The sequence below is a fragment of the Schistocerca americana genome, chromosome 1, assembly GCF_021461395.2.
Source record: "Schistocerca americana isolate TAMUIC-IGC-003095 chromosome 1, iqSchAmer2.1, whole genome shotgun sequence".
Taxonomy (NCBI): Eukaryota; Metazoa; Arthropoda; class Insecta; order Orthoptera; family Acrididae; genus Schistocerca; species Schistocerca americana.
The window spans coordinates 357,457,845-357,478,390 of record NC_060119.1 but is presented as its reverse complement, the minus strand read 5'-3'; the positions used below and the strand labels follow the sequence as shown (position 1 = coordinate 357,478,390).

The following is a 20,546-nucleotide window of genomic DNA, read 5'->3' as shown; positions in this document are numbered from 1 at the left end:
CTATACTAATGTAAACATATAATGTTCAAAGCACACTCATACAAACAAGAATAAAGACCATTCATAAAAACTGATAGTAAAGAACATAAATATCAGCAGCACCATAGATTCCCATTTATAACATTATAAATTAATGATAAAGATATTACAAAACTCTTTGTATGTAACATGCCAACAATACTGCTTTGAATCTGCAATCTATATGCTATTATGGAATCTGCTTAAGTGTCTGCAGTGAAATGACCATTATTCTGCCATATGGCATTAGTAATGCTGTTATTTTATCTATGGAAATGATTGTAAGGTAGAAATACATGTTAAACGTATTGTATTGTTAGTTCAGAGTGCTAGAGAAGTAACTGGCAGATTTTCCCTGCTTTCGGCAGTATTCTGAACCACTAATGAAGTCAAAAAGTTACCCAGATAAAGATGAGAGAGCAAAGTCTGAAAATCTCTTATCAACAAAATATTTACTGTCTCTTCTTGTATGTGTCATGCTTTTCCATTTGACATTAATGTGTCTGACAGAAAAATCCCTACTTTGAACAGTAAATACAAGAGAAAGGTGTACAAAAGCTGTTACCCTTGCACATAGCGTGCAATTTATTTTATATTATTCCTGCAAATATACTGATGCTCTTGTATGCTTGGAGTTATTTTGTTATTAATTATGACTGAAATGTGTTCCAGCATTTTAAGCACTGACACTGAATATTTTACTAACACTGTTCATTATATAATTTGTAATGACCTAAAAGTTCTTTGATTCATTATAAATTCCAAGTATTTATCTGAACAAAACTCATAACAGGAAATTCTTCATTGAGGCTACTGTGCCTTCTAAGATTATTTTATTTTTGCAGAATGTTGCAGTATAGTTAAATAGTAACCCACATTTTTTCAGCTAGGTGATCAGAAATTTTAAATGCATTGCACATGTAAATACATTTCCATTTACAGTTAATTTTTTTGTTTATCTTCTTACCAGTTGTTTTTTAAACAATGTTTTATGGCCACACAACATATGTGATCTGGAGGCAGATGTATTCTCAGTATAAAATCATGCTTCAAATTATAAATAAATAAGTTTGGAGACTTTTTCATTTCCTACAGTACTTGATGTTATTGAATTTGTATGTCTGAAGTCTGTCTACCTTCAGAATTCACATATGTTGCAGTCAGGTGTTTCATGGGTATGAGTGTGTATTTTGATGATGCTGCTGCTCTCCTCACAGATTTTATCCCAGGCTGTTGTCAAAGTGGTTATCCCGACTGAAAGGTAATGTACACAGGCAAAACCCAGTTTATTTCTTTTAACACATAATAGGTAAGTAAAGAGTTGAAAAGGGGAAAACATCACTTTCAGAATTGCAGGTAAATTTTTCTAGGTCGTTTAAATATCTGTATTCTCAATAGTTGTTATTCTCTTACTCTGATTAATGTGCTGCTAAAGAGTAGAATATACAATGTTGAGTTACGAAATTTTTAACTCAATTTTAGTAATATCTTAGAATTTCAAGAAATTTGATTGAATCTGATGATTTTTGTCTTTCATCATAAACCCTTATTGTACTGGTTTTTAAATAAGTGGCCTGCAAAATTCAAATAAAAAATATTAATAAAGTATTTTAAGACATTTTTGGGGGTAACTTTTATCGCATGATGACTCACTTAATGAAAAATTAAAAATCAATGAAGTAGTTCTACTGATTGGAGCTGCCATATGAGCAGCTCATTCTCTGTCTTTTGTGCTAGATACTGGTTATTTACATGTGCTGTTAGGAAGTCAGTTTACTGGAGTTGCACATTTATTTTTGTGTTGTCTTCCAGCTGAATAGGTGAGACATATTCAAAAGTTAAATATGCGTAACCATGTCATTTACTTATCACTTTGTGATATATTCATTTACTCATTGTAATTAGATGTAGTGCTCACAGAAGTTGTATTGCAAGGTAATATACTCAATTTTTCCTCCAATAAGCTACCTTCTTTCTGCCTTCCTGTCTAAATCAATAAACAAGTTGATATCAGCAATCTCAAAATAATGGTCATGATTTTGATACGACATAATGATTGTTAACCAATTTGGATTTCATAAGGAATTCACATGTATAGTGACTGGTTTAATTAAGGAAGGATAGGAACACAGCAATCAGTCGCAATACCACTGGTTTTTCATTTATTTTTTTTGCATATCCAAACATCAGCTGTAAATAGCCATTTTCAGTGTTAAAATATAAGGAAATATGGAATCAAGATTCATTTACATAAAACAGTAAGCGAAACACCATGTTATCCAACAGATAACAATGATACATTATAGTTAGTATATCTTCTGTATGAGTTGCCGTCCAACGAACACACACTGGTGCCTATCATCATAGAACTTAACTGGTGTCTAGGCAGAAGGAAACTGAGATGGTTGTTTACAAGTGCAGCAGCCTCAGTGTGTGTCGTTCAGTATAAGTACCCAGTTGCATTCCAATATAGTAGTTTAAAAGCCTTTTTTAAAAAATAAAATTTGCATGTCATCTTTAAATCACATCGAGAAAAGCCAATTTACTAAGTGTTTGTTCATATATTAGTGGTGAAACTATATACCAGATCTTAAGCAAAAGATCATTAATAGGTTCATACATTTGACGTAGACAGAATTGTTACATCACATTATAAATTAAAAAATTTTGAAGATCATCTTTGGCTTGACTTGAACGTGAAAACACTGGGAATGATAGTATGTGAGAACATAATGTATTTTTATCAATGCATCATTTTGTTTCCCTTTTTGTTAATACTTTTCAATGTCATATTGGGTTTACCATCAAACAAGTAAAACATTATTCAGTTATTAGTCTTAGTGGCAAGGTATACAGCTATTTTGTTACATTGTTCTTTGCAAGCAGAATACCACAGTTGGAGCTAAGAAATTTGTGACAGTAGAGGATGTTTGACCTGAACCTGGTTAAATTAGCCTTGTCATGGTGATCTTCAGTATTTTACTTTGATGTTAACAGATCTTCATAATAATGATTTTTATGAACTGCTGTATGCTGCTTTTGGGATGGACTGTAACAATATAATGATAGCAGAGATGATGAGTCGCAGATGATGGTGATGATGATGTCCCATACTCCTAGACAGAGCTTAGGGGACAATGCAGGGGCCCGCACTGCCGTACTAGGCAAGGTCCTAGCGGTGGTGGTTTGCCATTGCCATCCTCAGACCGTAATGAGGATGAATGATGATGATGAAGACGACACAACAACACCCTATCATCTCGAGGCAGGTGAAAATCCCTGACCCCACTGGGTATTGAACCCGGGACCCCGTGCCTGGAAAGTGAGAATGCTACCGCGAGACCATGAGCTTGAGTTGCAGAAAGGCACAACAAAAAGACTGTTGGAAAGGTAGCTTTTGGCCAACAGGGCCTTTTGTCAAAAATCCCCCCCCCCTCACACACACACACACACACACACACACACACACATACACAGAGAGAGAGAGAGAGAGAGAGAGAGAGAGAGAGAGAGAGAGAGAGAGAGAGAAAGGCAACTTCGCATGACACCTCCTGTCTCCAGCTACCAGAGACTGTGATCATGTGTGAGTGAGTTGCGTTTGTGCATGACCGTGTGTGTGTGTGTGTGTGTGTGTGTGTGTGTGTGCGCGTGCGCGCGCGCAGCTCAGCATCTCCCCTATATGGTGAGTGGCAACTATCCTTTTCATTATATTGTTTATGCCTCTTTTATATTAATTATCGAAGGGGTCACTTAATCACTCTGATACAAGCAACTATGTTAGATTTTTAGCTTTTGACAAATTTCAAATTGGTATAGTACTATATTTTATCAAGACGGTCTTCAAAAAGGTTTTAATTTGTTATTTCTACTGTGATGCAAGAGTTCTTATATTACATTTATATGAACCTATTAATGATCTTTTGCATAAGATTTGGTGGGTTGGTTTACCACTAATATATGAACAAACACATTGTAAATCATCATTGCATGATGTAATTTAAAGTTGACATGCAAATGTTATTTATTAAAAATGGTTTTGAGCTACTGTATTTGACTGCAACTGGGTACTTCCACTACATAACACAAACTGAGGCTGCTGTACTTATTGTAAACAACCCCCTCAGTTTCCTTCTGCCTAGGCACCAATAAAGTCATTTGATGACTGCACATGGCATATTAACTGGAATGGGTCATTGCTATTGGATAACATGGTGTTTTGCTAATTGTTTTATGTAAATTAATTTTAGTTTTGCAATTTCCTTGTATTTTAACACAAAATTTGGATATGCAAAAATAATGAATAAAAAACCAGTGGGGTTGCAATGGATTGCTGTGTTCCTATCGATGCTTAAATAATAGTTGTTGTTATTATGACTGATATATTTTCGTTTCAAGTTTACATTTTCTGTGTGTAGGGTTTGAGGTACTCTGAACTTTGGTAAACAGATTGTTTATTAAAGGAAGAAAAACTTAACAGTGGAAATGGGACGATTTTTGAATGCCCCCAAATTCCTAAATAAGAACCAGATTGAGTGAAGACTTGAATCTGGCAAGCAACGCATGCACCTCAGGGAGCTGACAGTCATTCCCTTGACTTGCAGACACAACCACTCAATGGCAAGAGGAGGAGGAGGAGGATAAATTTTGAACTAAAATTGTTCGGATATACTATCAGAGTTGAAGAAAGATTGCAGAAGTGGATTTTGAATTCAGGAGAGAGAATATGTGAATTAGGAGTAACCTGCAATAAGGAACCCAAGCATTCAGTCTTGTCTAAATTGATTTGATCTTACATGTTAATTATCATACAGCACTTACACTTCCTGCGCAATAACTATATGATTTAATTTCTGTGTTTATAACTAGAGCGAAAGTGAATGATTCACCATTGCCGTTTACTTTGTGCCTGTTCTACAAGTATTTACATTGGAGAAAATAGAAGAGAACATGATATGATGAGCAGCACCTTGTCACACAAACAGCTGCAAATGTGGACTTGAGCACTTGCTATAATGCTGGCTCCCCTTATGAAACTGCTATGTACTAAGAGGAGATAACTTTTGTGTATGTTTGATTTGTATTACTTAAGAAGCTAATAAAATTACACAGGAGAAAAGAGTAAAAATTTATGTATCTAAACTTTTGCTGAAGTGTCAGAGGTGCATTGTAACTGCATGAACACCTGCGAACCAAACATGACCAGATGCTGTTTGCTCATACTCCTCTACAATTTGCACCTGAGAGAATGCTGTTTTTGCTGATTTTCATTCACTCAGTGTTGACCAGTCTTAAAATAACTTTGCATGAGAGATTACATTCCAAGAATTTAACAAGCAAAGTGTGCTAAATTTTGTAATAAATCAAGTCGGTTTTATGTCTAGTCGACTACTCAAGAGGAGGCAGATATGTATACATGTTTAATAATATACATTCTAAGACGGAAAGAAACAGTGATACACCATGAAGAAATTATATGAATGAGATGGAAATAGATAGAAGTGATGTGTGTGTACAGACAAGTGATTACAATTTCCAAAAAAAAAAAAAAAAAAAAAGAAAATTGGATGATTTATTCAAAAGAAAGAGCTTCACAAATGGAGCAAGTCAGTAATGTGTGGACCACCACTGGCCATTATACAAGCAGTTACTCAGCGCGGCATTGATTAAGAGAGTTGCGGTATGTCTGCCTGGGGGATATCATATCACATTCTGTCCAGTTGGTGCGTTAATGGTCAGAATTCTGGGCTAGTTGGATAGCTGTGCCCATAATGCTTCAAACATTCTCAATTGGGAGAAATCTGGCTGCTTCACTGGCCCAGCTAGGGTTTGGCAAGCTTGAATATGAGCAGTAGAAACTCCCACCATGTGTGGACTGTTATCATCATCCTAGAGCATGAGCCAAGGATGGCTTGCAGTGAACGGTAGCAATTCATGGCATAGAATATTGTTTATGTACCACTGTGGTGTAAGGATGCTGCAGATCACAATCAAAGGTGTCCTGCTATGAAAAGAATGTCATCGCAGACCACCAATCCTGGTTGTCGGCCTTATGGTGATCAACAGTATGGTTGGTATACCACTGCTGTCTAGGGTGTCTCTGGACATGTCTTCAGCCTGGAATCACATTGACTGGAATAGAATTTTCTTCGGTGATGAGTTCTGCTTCAAATTGACCCTGATGACTGGCGAAGGTGCATATGGAGATGCCCCAACAGTCGTGGCATAACGATCAGAATCTCGCCTGCAACCAGGAGTGATGTTCTGCAGTGCCATTCCTTTTCATAGTAGGACCCTTTTGGTTATCATCCGTGGCACCCTTACAGCACAGTAGTACGTTGATGGTACTCTACGCCCCATCTTGTTGCCCTCCACGGCAATCCATCCTGGGCTTACATTTCAGCAAGATAATGCCTGCCCATACATAGTGAGAATTGCTACTGTGTGTCTTTGAGCGTGCCAAACACTACCTTGCCCAGCAAGGTCATTGAATATCTCACCAATTAAGAATGTTTTGAGCATTAAGGCCAGTGCCCTTGAGCCAGCTCAAGTTTTGGATGGTCTGACATGTCATTTGGACAGAATTTGGTATGATATCCCTCAGGAGACAGCCAACAACTCTAGCAATCAGTGCCAAACTTAATAACTTCTTGCATAGGGGCCAGAGGTGAACCAATACTTTATTGACTTGCTCAGTTCATAAGCTCTTTCCCTTGAATAAATTATTCAATTTCTCTGAAATTGTAAAAATTCACACATTCGGACTTTGCAGCTCGATTCCTCTCATACTAGCAATACAAAAATGTCTGACGCAAAATTTTGTGTTGTCCATATTTCGGGCAGTAAATGGACATTAAAGATTGGCAATCTGGCAGCACTGTAGTCACATGTAAGGTAACTACCTCTGTCAGGAGGTAGAGTAGTGCTGTGCAGTTGGTGCAGTGGATAGTGTTTTGGGTTGACACGCAGGAGGTTGTGGATTCCATTGTGGCTCGAGGCATAGTTGTTTTTATTTGCTAGAAGTAGTCTGTGTGGTGTGGTATTTGGCGTCTTAATCATAATACAGCAATTACAGTGGGTCTTCTACAAAATATTTGCAGTTACATACTACGAACACAAAAATGGAAGTACAGTCACTTTCATTGGTCAGCTTTTAAAGAAGCCTTTTGCGTGTTGTGAACACAAATTGTTTTGTGATACTGCATCCATTAAATTCCAAACCAGTTTTTTGTGTATGCTCCCCAAATGGACCCATCGAAATTATTTGCAAAGCACATTGCTAGCTCTACTGGTGACGTAAGGCCCTAATGAAATGTAATGGATCTAAATGTGGCAAGAATAATCGTTTGTATTAATCGATGGGACCATTGGTGGGAGGGTACACAGAAAGCAAGTTTGGAATCCAGTAGATGCAGTGGTGCGAATCAGTTTGTGTTCATGACGCACAAAAGGTTTCATTAAAAGATGAACAATGAAAAAGATTTTATTTAGATTTCCTTGTCTGTTCTATGTAACTGCAAATGTTTTGTGGACAACCCACTTAATCGCTATGTAACGATTAAGACTCCAGATATCATTCCATGCAGACTACTTTTAGCAAAAAAAAAAAAAAAAAAAGACTCGACCCAGAATCCAACCCCCAACCTCCTGCATGCCAACCCAAAACACTATTCATTGCACCAAATGCACAGCATACTGCAATATTCTGACAGAGATAGAACATGTGATAACAGTGTTGCCAGATTGCCTATCTTTAACATCCATTCACTGCCTGAAGTAAGCACAGGACGAAATTTTGTGGAGACATTTTTGTATTGCTACTATATGCGGAATCATGCTGCAAAGTAAGTGTGCAAATTTTTGTTGGGGGTGAAGGAAACGGACTGCTGAGGTTTAGAAAAAGGGGTAGAGTTCGAAAAAGTAAAGGTGATACACATGACACAGGTTACTGGCAAAACATCTTGCATGATTTAATAAGAACAAAAATCTAAGTGCATTGTATATGATAGGGGTTTGGGAGAGTGGCAGAAACAAGACAGGCCATAAAATGAAAGAGAGTAAAGAAAGGAATAGTAACTGTGAGAAAATGCTGATGTTGTGGCACTCTCACCTGTGAAGTTCTGAGAAACTGTTGTCTCACGTCAGAATAGCACATGTGGAGAAACCAGCACTGAGGTCATGACGGCCATGTTACAGAGCCCATTCATCCTAACTGATAACTAGTATACGGCAAGTTGTTTCACAAGGGATGGTACATGTTTTGCCAGTTACAGGCATGGTATAATTGGTGGTAAGAGGATGCATAGGGAAAGTCTTACAGTGGGGACACTTCCGGGGGTGGGAGCTATAGGGTAGGGAGATGGGTGCAGGAGGAGCATAGGTTCCGCCAAGGATTTTGCGGAGATTGGGAGGATGACAGAAAGTTACTCTAGATGTGGTTGGCAAAATGTTGGATATAATGGACCTCATTTCAGGGCATGGTTTTAGGAAGTCATAACCTTGTCAAAGTAGCTGATGAATGCATTCAAGACCAGGATAATACTTGGTGGCAAGTGTTGTACTCCTAAGTTGTTGTTTTGGAGGGATCAGCAGCACTAGGATTGGATGTGATGGCCCAGAAATGTGTGTTTGAACTACGCTGATGGTGTAATTATGTCCAGTGAAGGCTGAGGTGAGACTGGTGGTGTGTTGCTGTAAAGAGTCTGCATTGGAACTAATATGTTTGCCTCGAATGCCAAGGCTCTGTGGGATGTGAGGATAAAATCAACATAAAGAAAAGTGGCATGGGATTTGGAATAGCACCATGTAAAATTTGAGAGAAGGTATTCAAAGATTCCAAGAATTTTGACATATTAGCCCCACCGTGAGCCCATTATGGCAAAGATGTCTCTAAATCAAACCAGGAGCCGAAGACTTACAGATCCAAAGAAAGCCTCCTCCAAGTGACCCATGAAAAGGTTGGCATTGGAATGTTCTGGTTTGCATGGCAGTGGCCCTGATCTTTTTGTATGTGTGGCCATCGAAGGTAAGGTAGTAGTTGGTAAGTTTAAAAGTGATCAAGGTGAGGAGGAACAATGTCATAGGTTTGGAATCAGGTGGGCACTGACAGGAAACGTTCAGCAACAGGCAGGTCATGTACATGGGGTTGTTGGTATAGAGGGAGACGGCATCAATGGTGACAAGCAAGGTGTGTAGTGAGAGTGGGATGGGTACATATTTCAAATGATCTAGGAAATGGTTGGTTCCTCTAATATAGGAGAGAAGTCTTTGTACTATGGGTTTGCAGGTATTGGTCAATTAAGGCAGATGTATGTTCAGTGGATGCTTTGGAGCTAGCAAATATGAGACGCCCTGAGTGATTGGGTTTTGGATCTTGGGAAGAAGGTAAAACGTGGTGCTGTGTGGTTTCGGTGGGGTAAGAAGTTCAGTGGATTGAAATATTAGTCATTCTGAGGGACCTGAAGTTTTAAGGAGGGATTGCGGGTCAGTTTGAATCACAAGGGTGGGATCTTGATAATGACAGTCGTCAGCTTTTAGGTAATGAAGAGCCTGGAGTTCTGCAGAGAACAGGTTGGGGTCATGTTGTAGGGATGTGAGGAATGGAAGTGAAACAATGCAGGAAGTGAAGAATTTTTGAAGGCTTGTAAGGGATTTTGAAGTGGTGGTGGAAGGGATTTTGAAGTGGTGGTGGGATCATAATCAGAACTGTTCAAAGCAGCATTCAATTTGTTGTGGGAATGGTTTTGCAATTGGGTTGCAAAGTTGATATTAAATGTGAAGAAAAGTAGGTCCTTCACCTAAGCGGAATGATTAAATGCAGGTTTATGGCTGAAAGCGATAGTAAAGACACTATCCATTTCCTAGATCATCATAAGTCCGTGCCCATCCAACTCCGACCACACACCTTGCTTGTCACCATTGATACTACCTCCCTCTATACTAACATCATCATGTATGTGATGTGTCTGCTGCTGAACATTTCCTCAAGTCAGTGCCCACCTGATTCCAGACCTATGATATCCTTCATGCACATGTTAATCAACTTTATACTTACTAACTACTACTTTACTGTTGAGGGGCTGACACACACCGTCAGGTGGCTTGCGGAATATGGATGTAGATGTAGATGTAGATCATGTGTATGGCCATAGGAACCGGGATGGCTCCTTCGTATGCCAAACTTTTCATGGGTCACTTGGAGGGAGATTTCTTGCGATCCACAAGTCTTCAGCCCATGGTTTGGTTTTTTTGATATCTTTACCATATGGACTCATGATGATTTGAAACTCCTGGGATCTCTGAATACCTTCTCCCAATTAAATTTCACATGGCCCTAGTCTGAATCCCATGCCACCCTCCTTGATGTTGATCTTGCCCTCACCAAAGGCCAGCTACACTCTTTTCTCCACATTAAACCTACTGGCAAACTACTTACATTTTGACAGTTGCTATCCTTCCCATGTCAAACACTCCCTCCTGTACAGCCTTGGCATTTGAGGTAAACGTATTTGTTCGGATGCAGACTCATTGCAGCAATGCACCACCATTCTCACCTCAGCCTTCACTGGACATAATTACCCCAACAGCCTAGTTCAAAAGCGAGATTTCTCGGACCATCACGTCCTATCCTGGCTCTCTAATCCCCCCCAAAAAACAACTTAAGAGTACACCATTTGGCAACTAGTATTATCCTGGTCTTGAATGTCTTAGTCAGCTACTTCGAAAAGGCTAAGTCTTCCTAAAATCATTCCCTGAAATGAGGTCCATTCGGTCCGACATTTTGCCCACCACACATAGAATAACTTTTTGTCGCCCTCCCAATCTCTGCAGTATCCTTTTCAGATCCTGTGTTCCTTGTGCACCCCTCTCCCTATCCTATGAATCATACCACTGTGACCAGCTGTAAGACATGCCCTCATGTGAGGAGGAGGAGGAGGAGGAGGAGGAGGAGCCTCTGGCTCTGAAGGCTTGCAAATTTTAGTACTTTATATATATATAAAGTTATCATTGTCAGAGATAATGCCATGGTGCTGGCATGGACTCAGGTGAGCTGCAAAACAGGTAATCATTCAGGAACAGAAAAAAAAAAAAAAAACTGCAGCTCATGTCCACAGCAGTTCCTCTGAAATTTACATCTGATACTGGTGCTATAGCAGTTAAATTTGCTGCCACCTTCTTAATTGAAAGAACACCAAGGAAAACACACAGTGAAGCTATTTGCTTACTGGGAGAAATCAGAGAGATGTCACAGAAGTGTGGAGCACTTATAGGTGTGAAGGAAACAGTAATGTGCATACCCATTCATTAGCAATCTGGAACACAGTGTTTCTTAATTGATTTAATGTGGATATTATCTTGATGACATACTTGTCCATGTTCTTGCAGTTATCCAGTTGTGTGGTTATAAGTTCACAGAGTAATCTGACTTTCCTTGTAGGGCCACAATCTTCAAATGCACTCTGTAACTTATCCCAAAATTCTTGTGCATCACTGCTTTCTCTATGTGTAAAAAGTTCACTGGATCAGTCGATAATATCAGCTTGATATTGCCTTCCGGTCCTTATTTGCGTAATTTTGCCCAGTGGGCTTCTGTGTACCATTCGCTACATCCCATAAATTGTCCAAATGTAAGTATGGTTCCAGGTCAAATTTCCATGTAGTCTAGTTCTTGTGACCTACAAGTCTTCTATTTGCGGAAATTTGTCCTGCACTCATTTTCATAATTACTTTTACTTGCAGTAAAGACAGTATTAAACTATGCCACAATCGGCTCCTCCCAATAGCTTTCACTGCACATTTCCAGGACTATTCCAATGATAATTCCTTGTATATGTCAGAATACTTATTGCAAAAGCATGCTCTGGTGCCTTGGTCCATAACCTGTTGAAACTAGCGCAGCAAGATAAATAATTCTGAATATAAAAAATTCAGGAATAAGACAGGCTAGATTTTAACGTCCCTTACATAGAACAGCACATTTACGGTAGTAGTTAAGGTAATGCCACAGAGTATACGAAGTAGTCATAGAAGTTTATTGCACTCCATGCACCACACTTCGCTCCATACACATTCGCATACAAAATTATTGTTCATATATACCGAACATCATCTGTACTCCCAATTCTGCAACTAGATGATGGATTTGTGTGAAAAAATTTCTACAAGCTGTAACAAAAAGCTTTTTATTGAACTTAGTGAGAAGTTGGTAGCACTGCCCCCCTTTAGAAAGGGTGGATGTAATATCTTTTGATAAGAGATTGATAATGCAGCATCTGGAATACTCAAAAGATCTAGATTTAGTAGAGGATGTAGAGAATTCGGGTGATATTGGAACGAAATCACTGTTGAAAAATCATGCATTTACTTTAGTGATTAAAGGTATTTGCAATAACTGGAAACTATGGCTTATTTAGGAGTAAAAGATTAGAATTTATTGATACTTTGAATGTACAGTTTATGTTACTACATTAAGCATACATAGTCAAGCTTAATTGTTGATGATCAAGGAGCAATAATTCACGCCTGGTGTCATATTTGCAGGTTACTCCAGAAAGATCTAATTTCCTTTTAAATGAGCAGAAAAATTTCACTATTTGTTATGGTGTCTCACATTTATTCATGTGCAAACACAATAATCTGTTTGGTGTCTTCATGTTCAAAAGTTCTGTCATTTCATTCAAAGACACTGATACGAGGATTGAAAAGACTTGCATGTCGGTAAAACTAACTAGCAGTCATTTGTTACTAGATTCATTACAGAAAATTAAATGTGAAAACAGCAGTTTAGGTCCTTAGTCACACTGTTGCTCTAGCAATCAGAACTTGAATAGCATTAAAGACTTGTAGGTTAATACATCAGGGAACAAAACCAATAGAATTCATGAACAGTCTGTTTGAAAATTTGAATACTAGACTATAATATCTTTATAACCCAAATAGGTGTGAATCATCTCAAAAATGTCCAGTAGTACTGGAAACAGTGAGAAGTGTAAAAGAAATTCTCAGTTCCATGCATACAATTGACAAAAAGACAGGTAAAATCACAACACTTCCCTGTGTTGTAAGACTGATAAAAACTGTTAATGTTGTTATTCAGTTTTATGTAGAGGAACAAACTAGAGGTATAACATTATTACTGGTGAGCGTGTTGAATCAAGATGCCATAGAGGATTGGTTTTCATTATACTATTGGAAAGATAGCTATGACTGGAACCGAGCAATAAGAGCACTAAAATGCTTGCTCCAGACAGTCACTACTAACTCCATTATGGAGTCTCCTGACACTATAGATGGTGAGAATAACAGCATTTGAATGATCTTACTAAATGATTGTGAGTTTGAAAACGAAAATGATGAACATTAACTAATTAACTGATGGAGGGTTCTGAAAACACGGAACTTGTAAACACTATTGTTTGAAAAGGGAGTGGTTTTGAGGCTGGGAATATCTTCTTCATCTCAGAAAGAACTTACTTTCTGAATGGTGTTTAATAGCATACTTTGGTGACTACTTAAGTCATAAACAAGCTGAATCATTTTGTTGTCTGAAATATTAGGAAACACTTTATTTGTAGCTAAGAGCTTCATAGCTTCGTGAAAAGGCTACTTAAACTGGCTGAAATCCTCACTTGGACATTATCACCGTCTAGATGACAAACAATTTGCAGAACACAGGCTGTTTCTTTTAAATCTTATTACTAAATGCAAATTGTATGGCATTGACAGTGCAGTGCCCAAAAGCAAATCTGTAAAACTTGGTCAGAACTCACGGTACTAAAATAATGTTGTGTTAAATGCCAAATAAAAAAATGTAAAAATGACATTATTATACTGCACTAATCTGTTTCATTGTCTTTCCCTTATCACCCTTCCCCATTTAGCTGAAAGGAAGTAAGATGTTAAATCTGAGAAAAACATTATTGTTTGTACCAACAGTAGATAAGCTGGCAGCATATTGAAGACATTAATTTTAAGGTCGAACATTTTTGTTGTTTAACAGCATCTTTGAGATTCAGCTGTCAGTATGTAGATAAAATGGTGCTCAATGTAAACTAATTGAAATGGATATAAAAGGATAACTGTGTATAAGCAAGTTTCCACAAAGGCTTATAAGCAAACAAAAATGTTTCTTAAATAAGTTTTGGTCGAACTGTGAAAAATTCACTATCATTATAATTCCCCTCATTTCCATACAAATACTTTTGTGTAAGATGAGAGTATGTCCATGGTGTCGGCACCAGACACAACAGTACTAGAGTTTTTCATATTACACGAGTTATTACAGGATCATTTATTTCGTCAGTGGCAGTAATGAAACTTCTCTATCTGTTATTGATCACTCAAAATTTGGATTTGATGTAGTGATATTTTTGGCTTTGGTTGTGTATGTTCATTTTAACTCGAGACAGGAGCAGCCTGATACAGAAAATGGTATTTAAGCAGCAACACATGCCTGTTTACTTGTACTAGCTGCAGCTCTGCCATTGAAGCTTAAAGCCGCTGCTTTCCGTCAGGCAGATTTATCAGTGCTGCTGTTGATGAATGATATGCAGGAATCTGAGAGAATGGTCTTATTTGCCAGCAATTACCAGCAGCGAAACAGCAGTGCAAGAAACCAGATCTACTAAATCACTGTGCTGTCTATAGTCTTGATTTTTCTAGAGGGCTTTTAACTCCTTGTGACCAATATCAATCTACTCCGGAAAGTTTGCTTTGATGTGAAATATATGTCGGTAAAGTAATAGATAAAATTCAAAGAAGTTGAGAATAGTTGAAAAATTATATTTGCAAATGAAAATATTCTGAATGTAAAGGTAGGTTAAAGAAGGTTTTCCCCCCTTAATCCATATCAGACAAACAGCATGGCAACACATGGCATAGAGATGTGACGACAAACGTATAAAGTGTGTGATTGCATAAATTCAGTATTTATCGACAATCTTAAAGCTATACATTCTACATTCAGACATTAGCTTGTGAGAAATGTTTGTAAGCATTACTTTTCACTCCTTATTCCACTGGAGCTAATCAGCATTTGTTTGTTGAAAACTCAGGAGAAACTGTTCTTGAGAAACCGCAACCAATTGACAATACAGATGGCTGTGGGGTGAACCACATGGCATACAGCTCCATGGCTAAGTACTGTTGATCAGTAACCAACCTTATTCACCAACAAAAACAACAGTGTTGCCAATTCTGTGACATCATGCTATAGGGTAACTTAACTAGCACTGTAGCATAGCCTGCAACATCTGTTGTCCAGTGGCAAAACCATATATGCACTTCCCTGTTTCTCCATAAGAATGGGCAATCTGATTATTACTAGATCTGTGATGAGACATTTGCAAGTGTTAAATGGGTATGTCTTCTGTTATGATAAATTGTTTTTAAACTACCACTTGTCTGTTCTGCAATTTGCTTTGGACATATCGTGTAAAGAATATTGAGGTGTTAGAGGTATTACCTTAATTTACACAAATTATTGAGCATTGTTGACATCTTGCCTGTTGGCTTTTGTCTCAGTATTTTGGCCCATGTGTGGTTAATGATTTTTTCTGATTTATCAGCATGAATGGCCGGCATTCTCAAAGATTCACACTTAGTTGTTCATGCAAGACTGCAATTGAACCTTTGACCAGAGGTTATATGTACTCTTCTCGGTAATGCCTGCAGAGCTTGTTTCCCTGCTCCTTACTGCTATAGTTTCGCCATTGTTATTTGCAGCAGATATTTATTTCAGAACAGGAATACGGGACCTGTTTATCTTGAGACTTTCTTTTTTCTTGTTAAAACTGTTGTCGTGTTTATGAATTTCAATGGCTTCCCAGAACAATTGGACATAGTAGCTCACCTCCACATCAAGAACCTGTATGCTGGAAATGAACAAGTATTGCAGGTGACCTCCTCCTTCCACCAAAGGACGTTAGCACAGTGCATACATACACCTCTAACCACAGGCTCTACTCCAATCAGCCACCAGCAATGGAGGAAAGATCACTGTGAATGCCAGCACCTAGTGCTTGTGAAACATCGGAAAAATCATTAAACAAACAACAGCCAAAGATCCTGAGACTAAATCTAACAGGCAATTTATAATTATTTACATAGTTTCTCTATTAATTCTTTTTTAGTAACAGTGAACATGACATTATGTTTTTGTGTATATCATTACTTACACACTTTTAACCATCATGGTTGATTAGAGAGGTAACAAATATATGAGGACATACTGAAAAGCAATGCCTCTGATTTTTTTTTTATGTTAAACCTCTTAAAAAAATTTTAAGTAAAACAAAATTTGTTAACACCCATCATCTTTATTCTTCATGTCTACATATTTATTTCTCAACAGTCACCCAGAAAGAACGCATTTCTCCCGATGAGAGGTCAGTTTGTTCACACCATCACTGTAGTTTGTTTGACTTTATTGACGGAACCCCAACTTTCCTCTGCTTGCACCTCATCATCACTGTGATGTCTTCGAAGGTCTTCAAATTTTGAAAACAGATAAAAATTGAATGGGGCCAAGCCAGATTTGTAGGGAATATGATCCATAGAAGTGAACACAGGGTGTCACATTGTTGCAGTGCTCGTGTGTGGTCTGGCATTGTCATGCTGGAGGGGGAGTGTGCTACACATGTGTGGACAAATTCTTCGAATTTGATTACAACACGCTGTTTCTCACGCCCTAGCTTAGTTATATCACACACTGCAATGTTATATTCTACTTTTTGTAACCCTCTAACGGCAGAGGGTTGCAAATATGTTGACAAGTAGAATAAAGATTTAGAATGTTAGTAATGTTAGTTTTATATAAAAACTTTCGATTTATCACAAAAAAATCACAGTCATTACTTTTAGCTTGCCCTCGTAAAAAGCTTAATGTGGTTGAACTAAAGATAAATTACTGAAAAAATATTTCTCATGTGCAGATGTGCTTTTGGATCTTTCATTTGTGAATGGTTTTGCTACAGTAGAGCTGGTGTCCAAAAGGGGAAGCTGCAAATTGTACTAATATAATCTGTTGGAACAGCAGAAGATTGATACAAAAGTCAAGTATCCCATTCAAGACCTCACATACTTACCAGAAGATGTATCAGTATTTAACTGCAGACTGTACAGTATAACAAGCGCACGTGCCAGATGGTTTCCTGTGCTGAAATCTTAATATCTGTGTCAAATGATGACTCATCAACATATGTGACTAAGCCAGTACAGAGGTGAGATTGAAACTATAGATTGTACCTTAAGAGGTACATTCTCCACTTTACAGAGTGGGTTGTCATATATAATGCTAGCATCAGCATTAAACTGTGCAGTTTGTTTGCTGGAAAGGGTTTTTTGTGTCTGGTGTATTCAATTAGTTGTGCAAACGGATGTATAACTCCATTATACTTACCTCCACGAGCAGTTGGTCAACAGTATGTATTGCCACTGCGTCACACTGTACCCCTTCCTAACCACCTCTTTCCTTTCTGAGACAGTAGTGCATGCTACCACAGAGCATTGGCTACCAAAAGGTGGAGTGGTCCCAAATTTTTCCAGCTGAAGAATCTTAAGCAGCATTTTAGGTGGTTTAGTGTGATAGTAATAGTCTTATCACTTTTCTGTACACTTCTACAACTTGTTCCAGACATAGTGAAAATAAACATCACTCAGAAAAACAATTCAAATAATGAAAACAAATCATGACTGTATGTTCACAAGCATCATCTGCAAATTGACTGTTGTAACTGGAGCTTGAGGAAGCAGAGCGATATGACGACAGTGAACAGAAGAGAAGGCAGGACCAAGCTCATTCTCTAATTGGTTGTTGTTATGGCAGCAATTCTGTAAACAAACGGTTGGCAATTTGTTACATTGCTCCAAGTATAATGTAATATCACAGCAGAAACCAAATGATGTTACATTAAGTGGCTACTACTCCACCAGTTCAGTGGGTTTCAAAAAGGGAAGCTATGATGTGCATGATAGTCTTTTTGTTTACTAAATAGTGTGAAATATCTGATTCGATATGTCATAAATATAGGGTGTCTCACAAAAGATACCTGGGAGGGGTCCGCAGATTGCATTGCATGGTCACCAGCTACTACCTCCGCATCTGCCACCCATCCGACTCTCGGACACTAATCTGCAGGTAGTCGGCTGCATGCGCTTCCCTGGAGTTAAGCATAAACAACATTGCCATTTGAGTAACTTACACTCACCTTTATTCACAGCAGGTGCTCAAAATGATTACTCTGTGTGATAAGAGCAGCCTGAAATCTTCTGAACACATTAGCAAGCACTCGACGAATTTCAGCTGCCAAAATCTGGGAAATGACTAGTAGACCCGTCTTTCAACTCTTCGAGCATGTGGGTATTGGTTGTGCGCACCTTGTCTTTTAACATTCCCCAAAGATAAAAATCACATGGATTTAGATCTGGAGAAATAGAACGCCAGTCAACTATACTATCATCAAGTAAATTTCGTATTGCTGTCATAAAAACATTGGTGGTCTTGCATTGTCCTGCATGAAATAACTGTACATGTTTTTGTTAGGTGTTGGTTCTTGGGGGGGGGGGGGGGGGGGTGTAGTATATTGTTACATTCCTGTTAGAACATATTGTTTCGTGGAGAAAGATTTGTCCAATAATTCGTATTTTTGCTACTTGCACATCACACTCCTTTTTTCACATCACGGAGAGGTTGTTGATGTGATTCATGAGGATTTTCAAAGCTCCAACATCGATTGCCCTGAGAATATATTTACCCTGACAAATGCAGCCATGTTTCATCAGAAAAAAAATCTCAGGATTAACTTCCCCATCATTCATGGATTGTAACAACCAGTTGCAATAACGATGTCAACCAACGGTATCTGAGTTTCTCAGTTGATGCATTACCATTATTTTGAGTGGTTTCAATTTCAGTTTCTGCACACTTCTGCAAGCAGGTGCTCTTTACACACCAGTCTGATGTGCCAAACGGCGCAGAGATTGTCTCAGACTTCTTTCCAAGGTCTCCCCTATGTCATCTAATTTATTTTCGGTTAAAACAGTAGGTTCTCTAGGTCTTCATTTGTGTAAAACAGATCCAGTCTCATGACATTTCTTCACTAATCTGCTTATAGTTGAATCATTGGGAACATGCACATCGGGAAATTTTAATGTGAATTTAAGCTGACATTCCACATATGATTAGTTGAATGCAAGAAACACTCGTTTCCTTTTTGTATCACATACCGAATGGAAATTCGACAGGAAACTCAAAACGAAACACCCGAACTCTGAGCCAATCAGTGTATGGGTCACACATAAAGTATTGTCTGAGAATTAGGCATAGCGACAACCGGCAGGTGCAGTAGCAACAGCTGGGAAACACGCTGCGCGACCTACGGACGCCTCCCGGAAGTCTTCTGTCTTCATACTGTAATTATGTGTCAAATTTCAAAAGTTAAAGATCAGAAAATATGCTTTACCTGGTGCATTTTGTACCTGATGAGTAGTGAGTGAGCTTGGTTTCACATGGGCATAGTTTTTGGAAAATATGTCAAACCCACGTGAAATTCTTATAAATCGAAGAAGAGTAATAATTTAACATCAGAAAATTTATTCCAAATTACTGATGTGAAGAATATATTTATGTAGTACTGGAAATTGGATATTCATCATTCTTGGAAATGTGCGTGACTTAAGTTAGGACAATGACACTTTGCATCACCACCTGGCCACCCAGATTTAAATTTTACATGATGTTCTTAAAATGGCTTAAGGCAAATGCTAGGGTGGTTTCTTTGAAAAGATCACACCCAATTCCTTTCTTCAGCCTTCCTCAATCTGAGTTTGTGCTCCACCTCGAACATTGCCTTCATTGGTGGATTGTGCATACCAAATGTTCATTCTTTAAAGGCAAGGAAATCCTTATTGAATATTCTGTATAAAATATAATAGAGAATTAGTATGCTTGATAATTTAGATCACTGTGCACTCATCCAACATCTGTTGAATAACTTGTTCAGACTGACACCAAAGAGCTTTTACAGATTCCTCACCAGAACTAAATAGTACAAATTTACTATTGGAGGCTGGGGGGGGGGGGGTGTTCCATCTGCTATGGTTTTGCTTATATGCCCAAATACATCTGTAAATTTCTTTAGTTTTTCAGTAATAATTGTCGTTTAGGAAACTGTTGTAACATCCACTTGGATTTTGACCTCTTGAGTTCGCTATGGGTGCATAAAAAATATTCAAGCAAATTAGTTGGTTGAAGTTTTTAGATATTGCTGTCTTGAGTTGGCGACTTTACATTTCATGATTCATATGGCCTACATTCCACCGAGAGGAGCCTCAGATTTGGAGTGATGTGTAAAAAGCTGTTTATGGTAAATTTCAGTAGCAAACTGTGCATGATTGTGCAATGTTTAGTAGAAGAATAGATGGAAGAGCAAAGAAGAAATGGGAAAAGTAGAAGTGGAATTGACCCTGAAAAATCCTTGTCAGAGAAGGGACTGTTTGGTGATACATATGCTAAATCATCCAGAGTGGTAAAT

General features: G+C 38.2%; 1 protein-coding gene across 1 annotated transcript in view; it reads left to right on the top strand.

Annotated features, from left to right (window-relative positions):
• LOC124599864 (U2 snRNP-associated SURP motif-containing protein) overlaps nucleotides 1–20,546 on the top strand; it is a 158,761-nt gene that overhangs the window by 59,530 nt on the left and 78,685 nt on the right. The window contains exon 10 of the mRNA XM_047136113.1: nucleotides 1,236–1,279. Within this exon, the coding sequence (XP_046992069.1) occupies nucleotides 1,236–1,279 (44 nt within the window). The remainder of the gene's footprint in view (nucleotides 1–1,235; nucleotides 1,280–20,546) is intronic.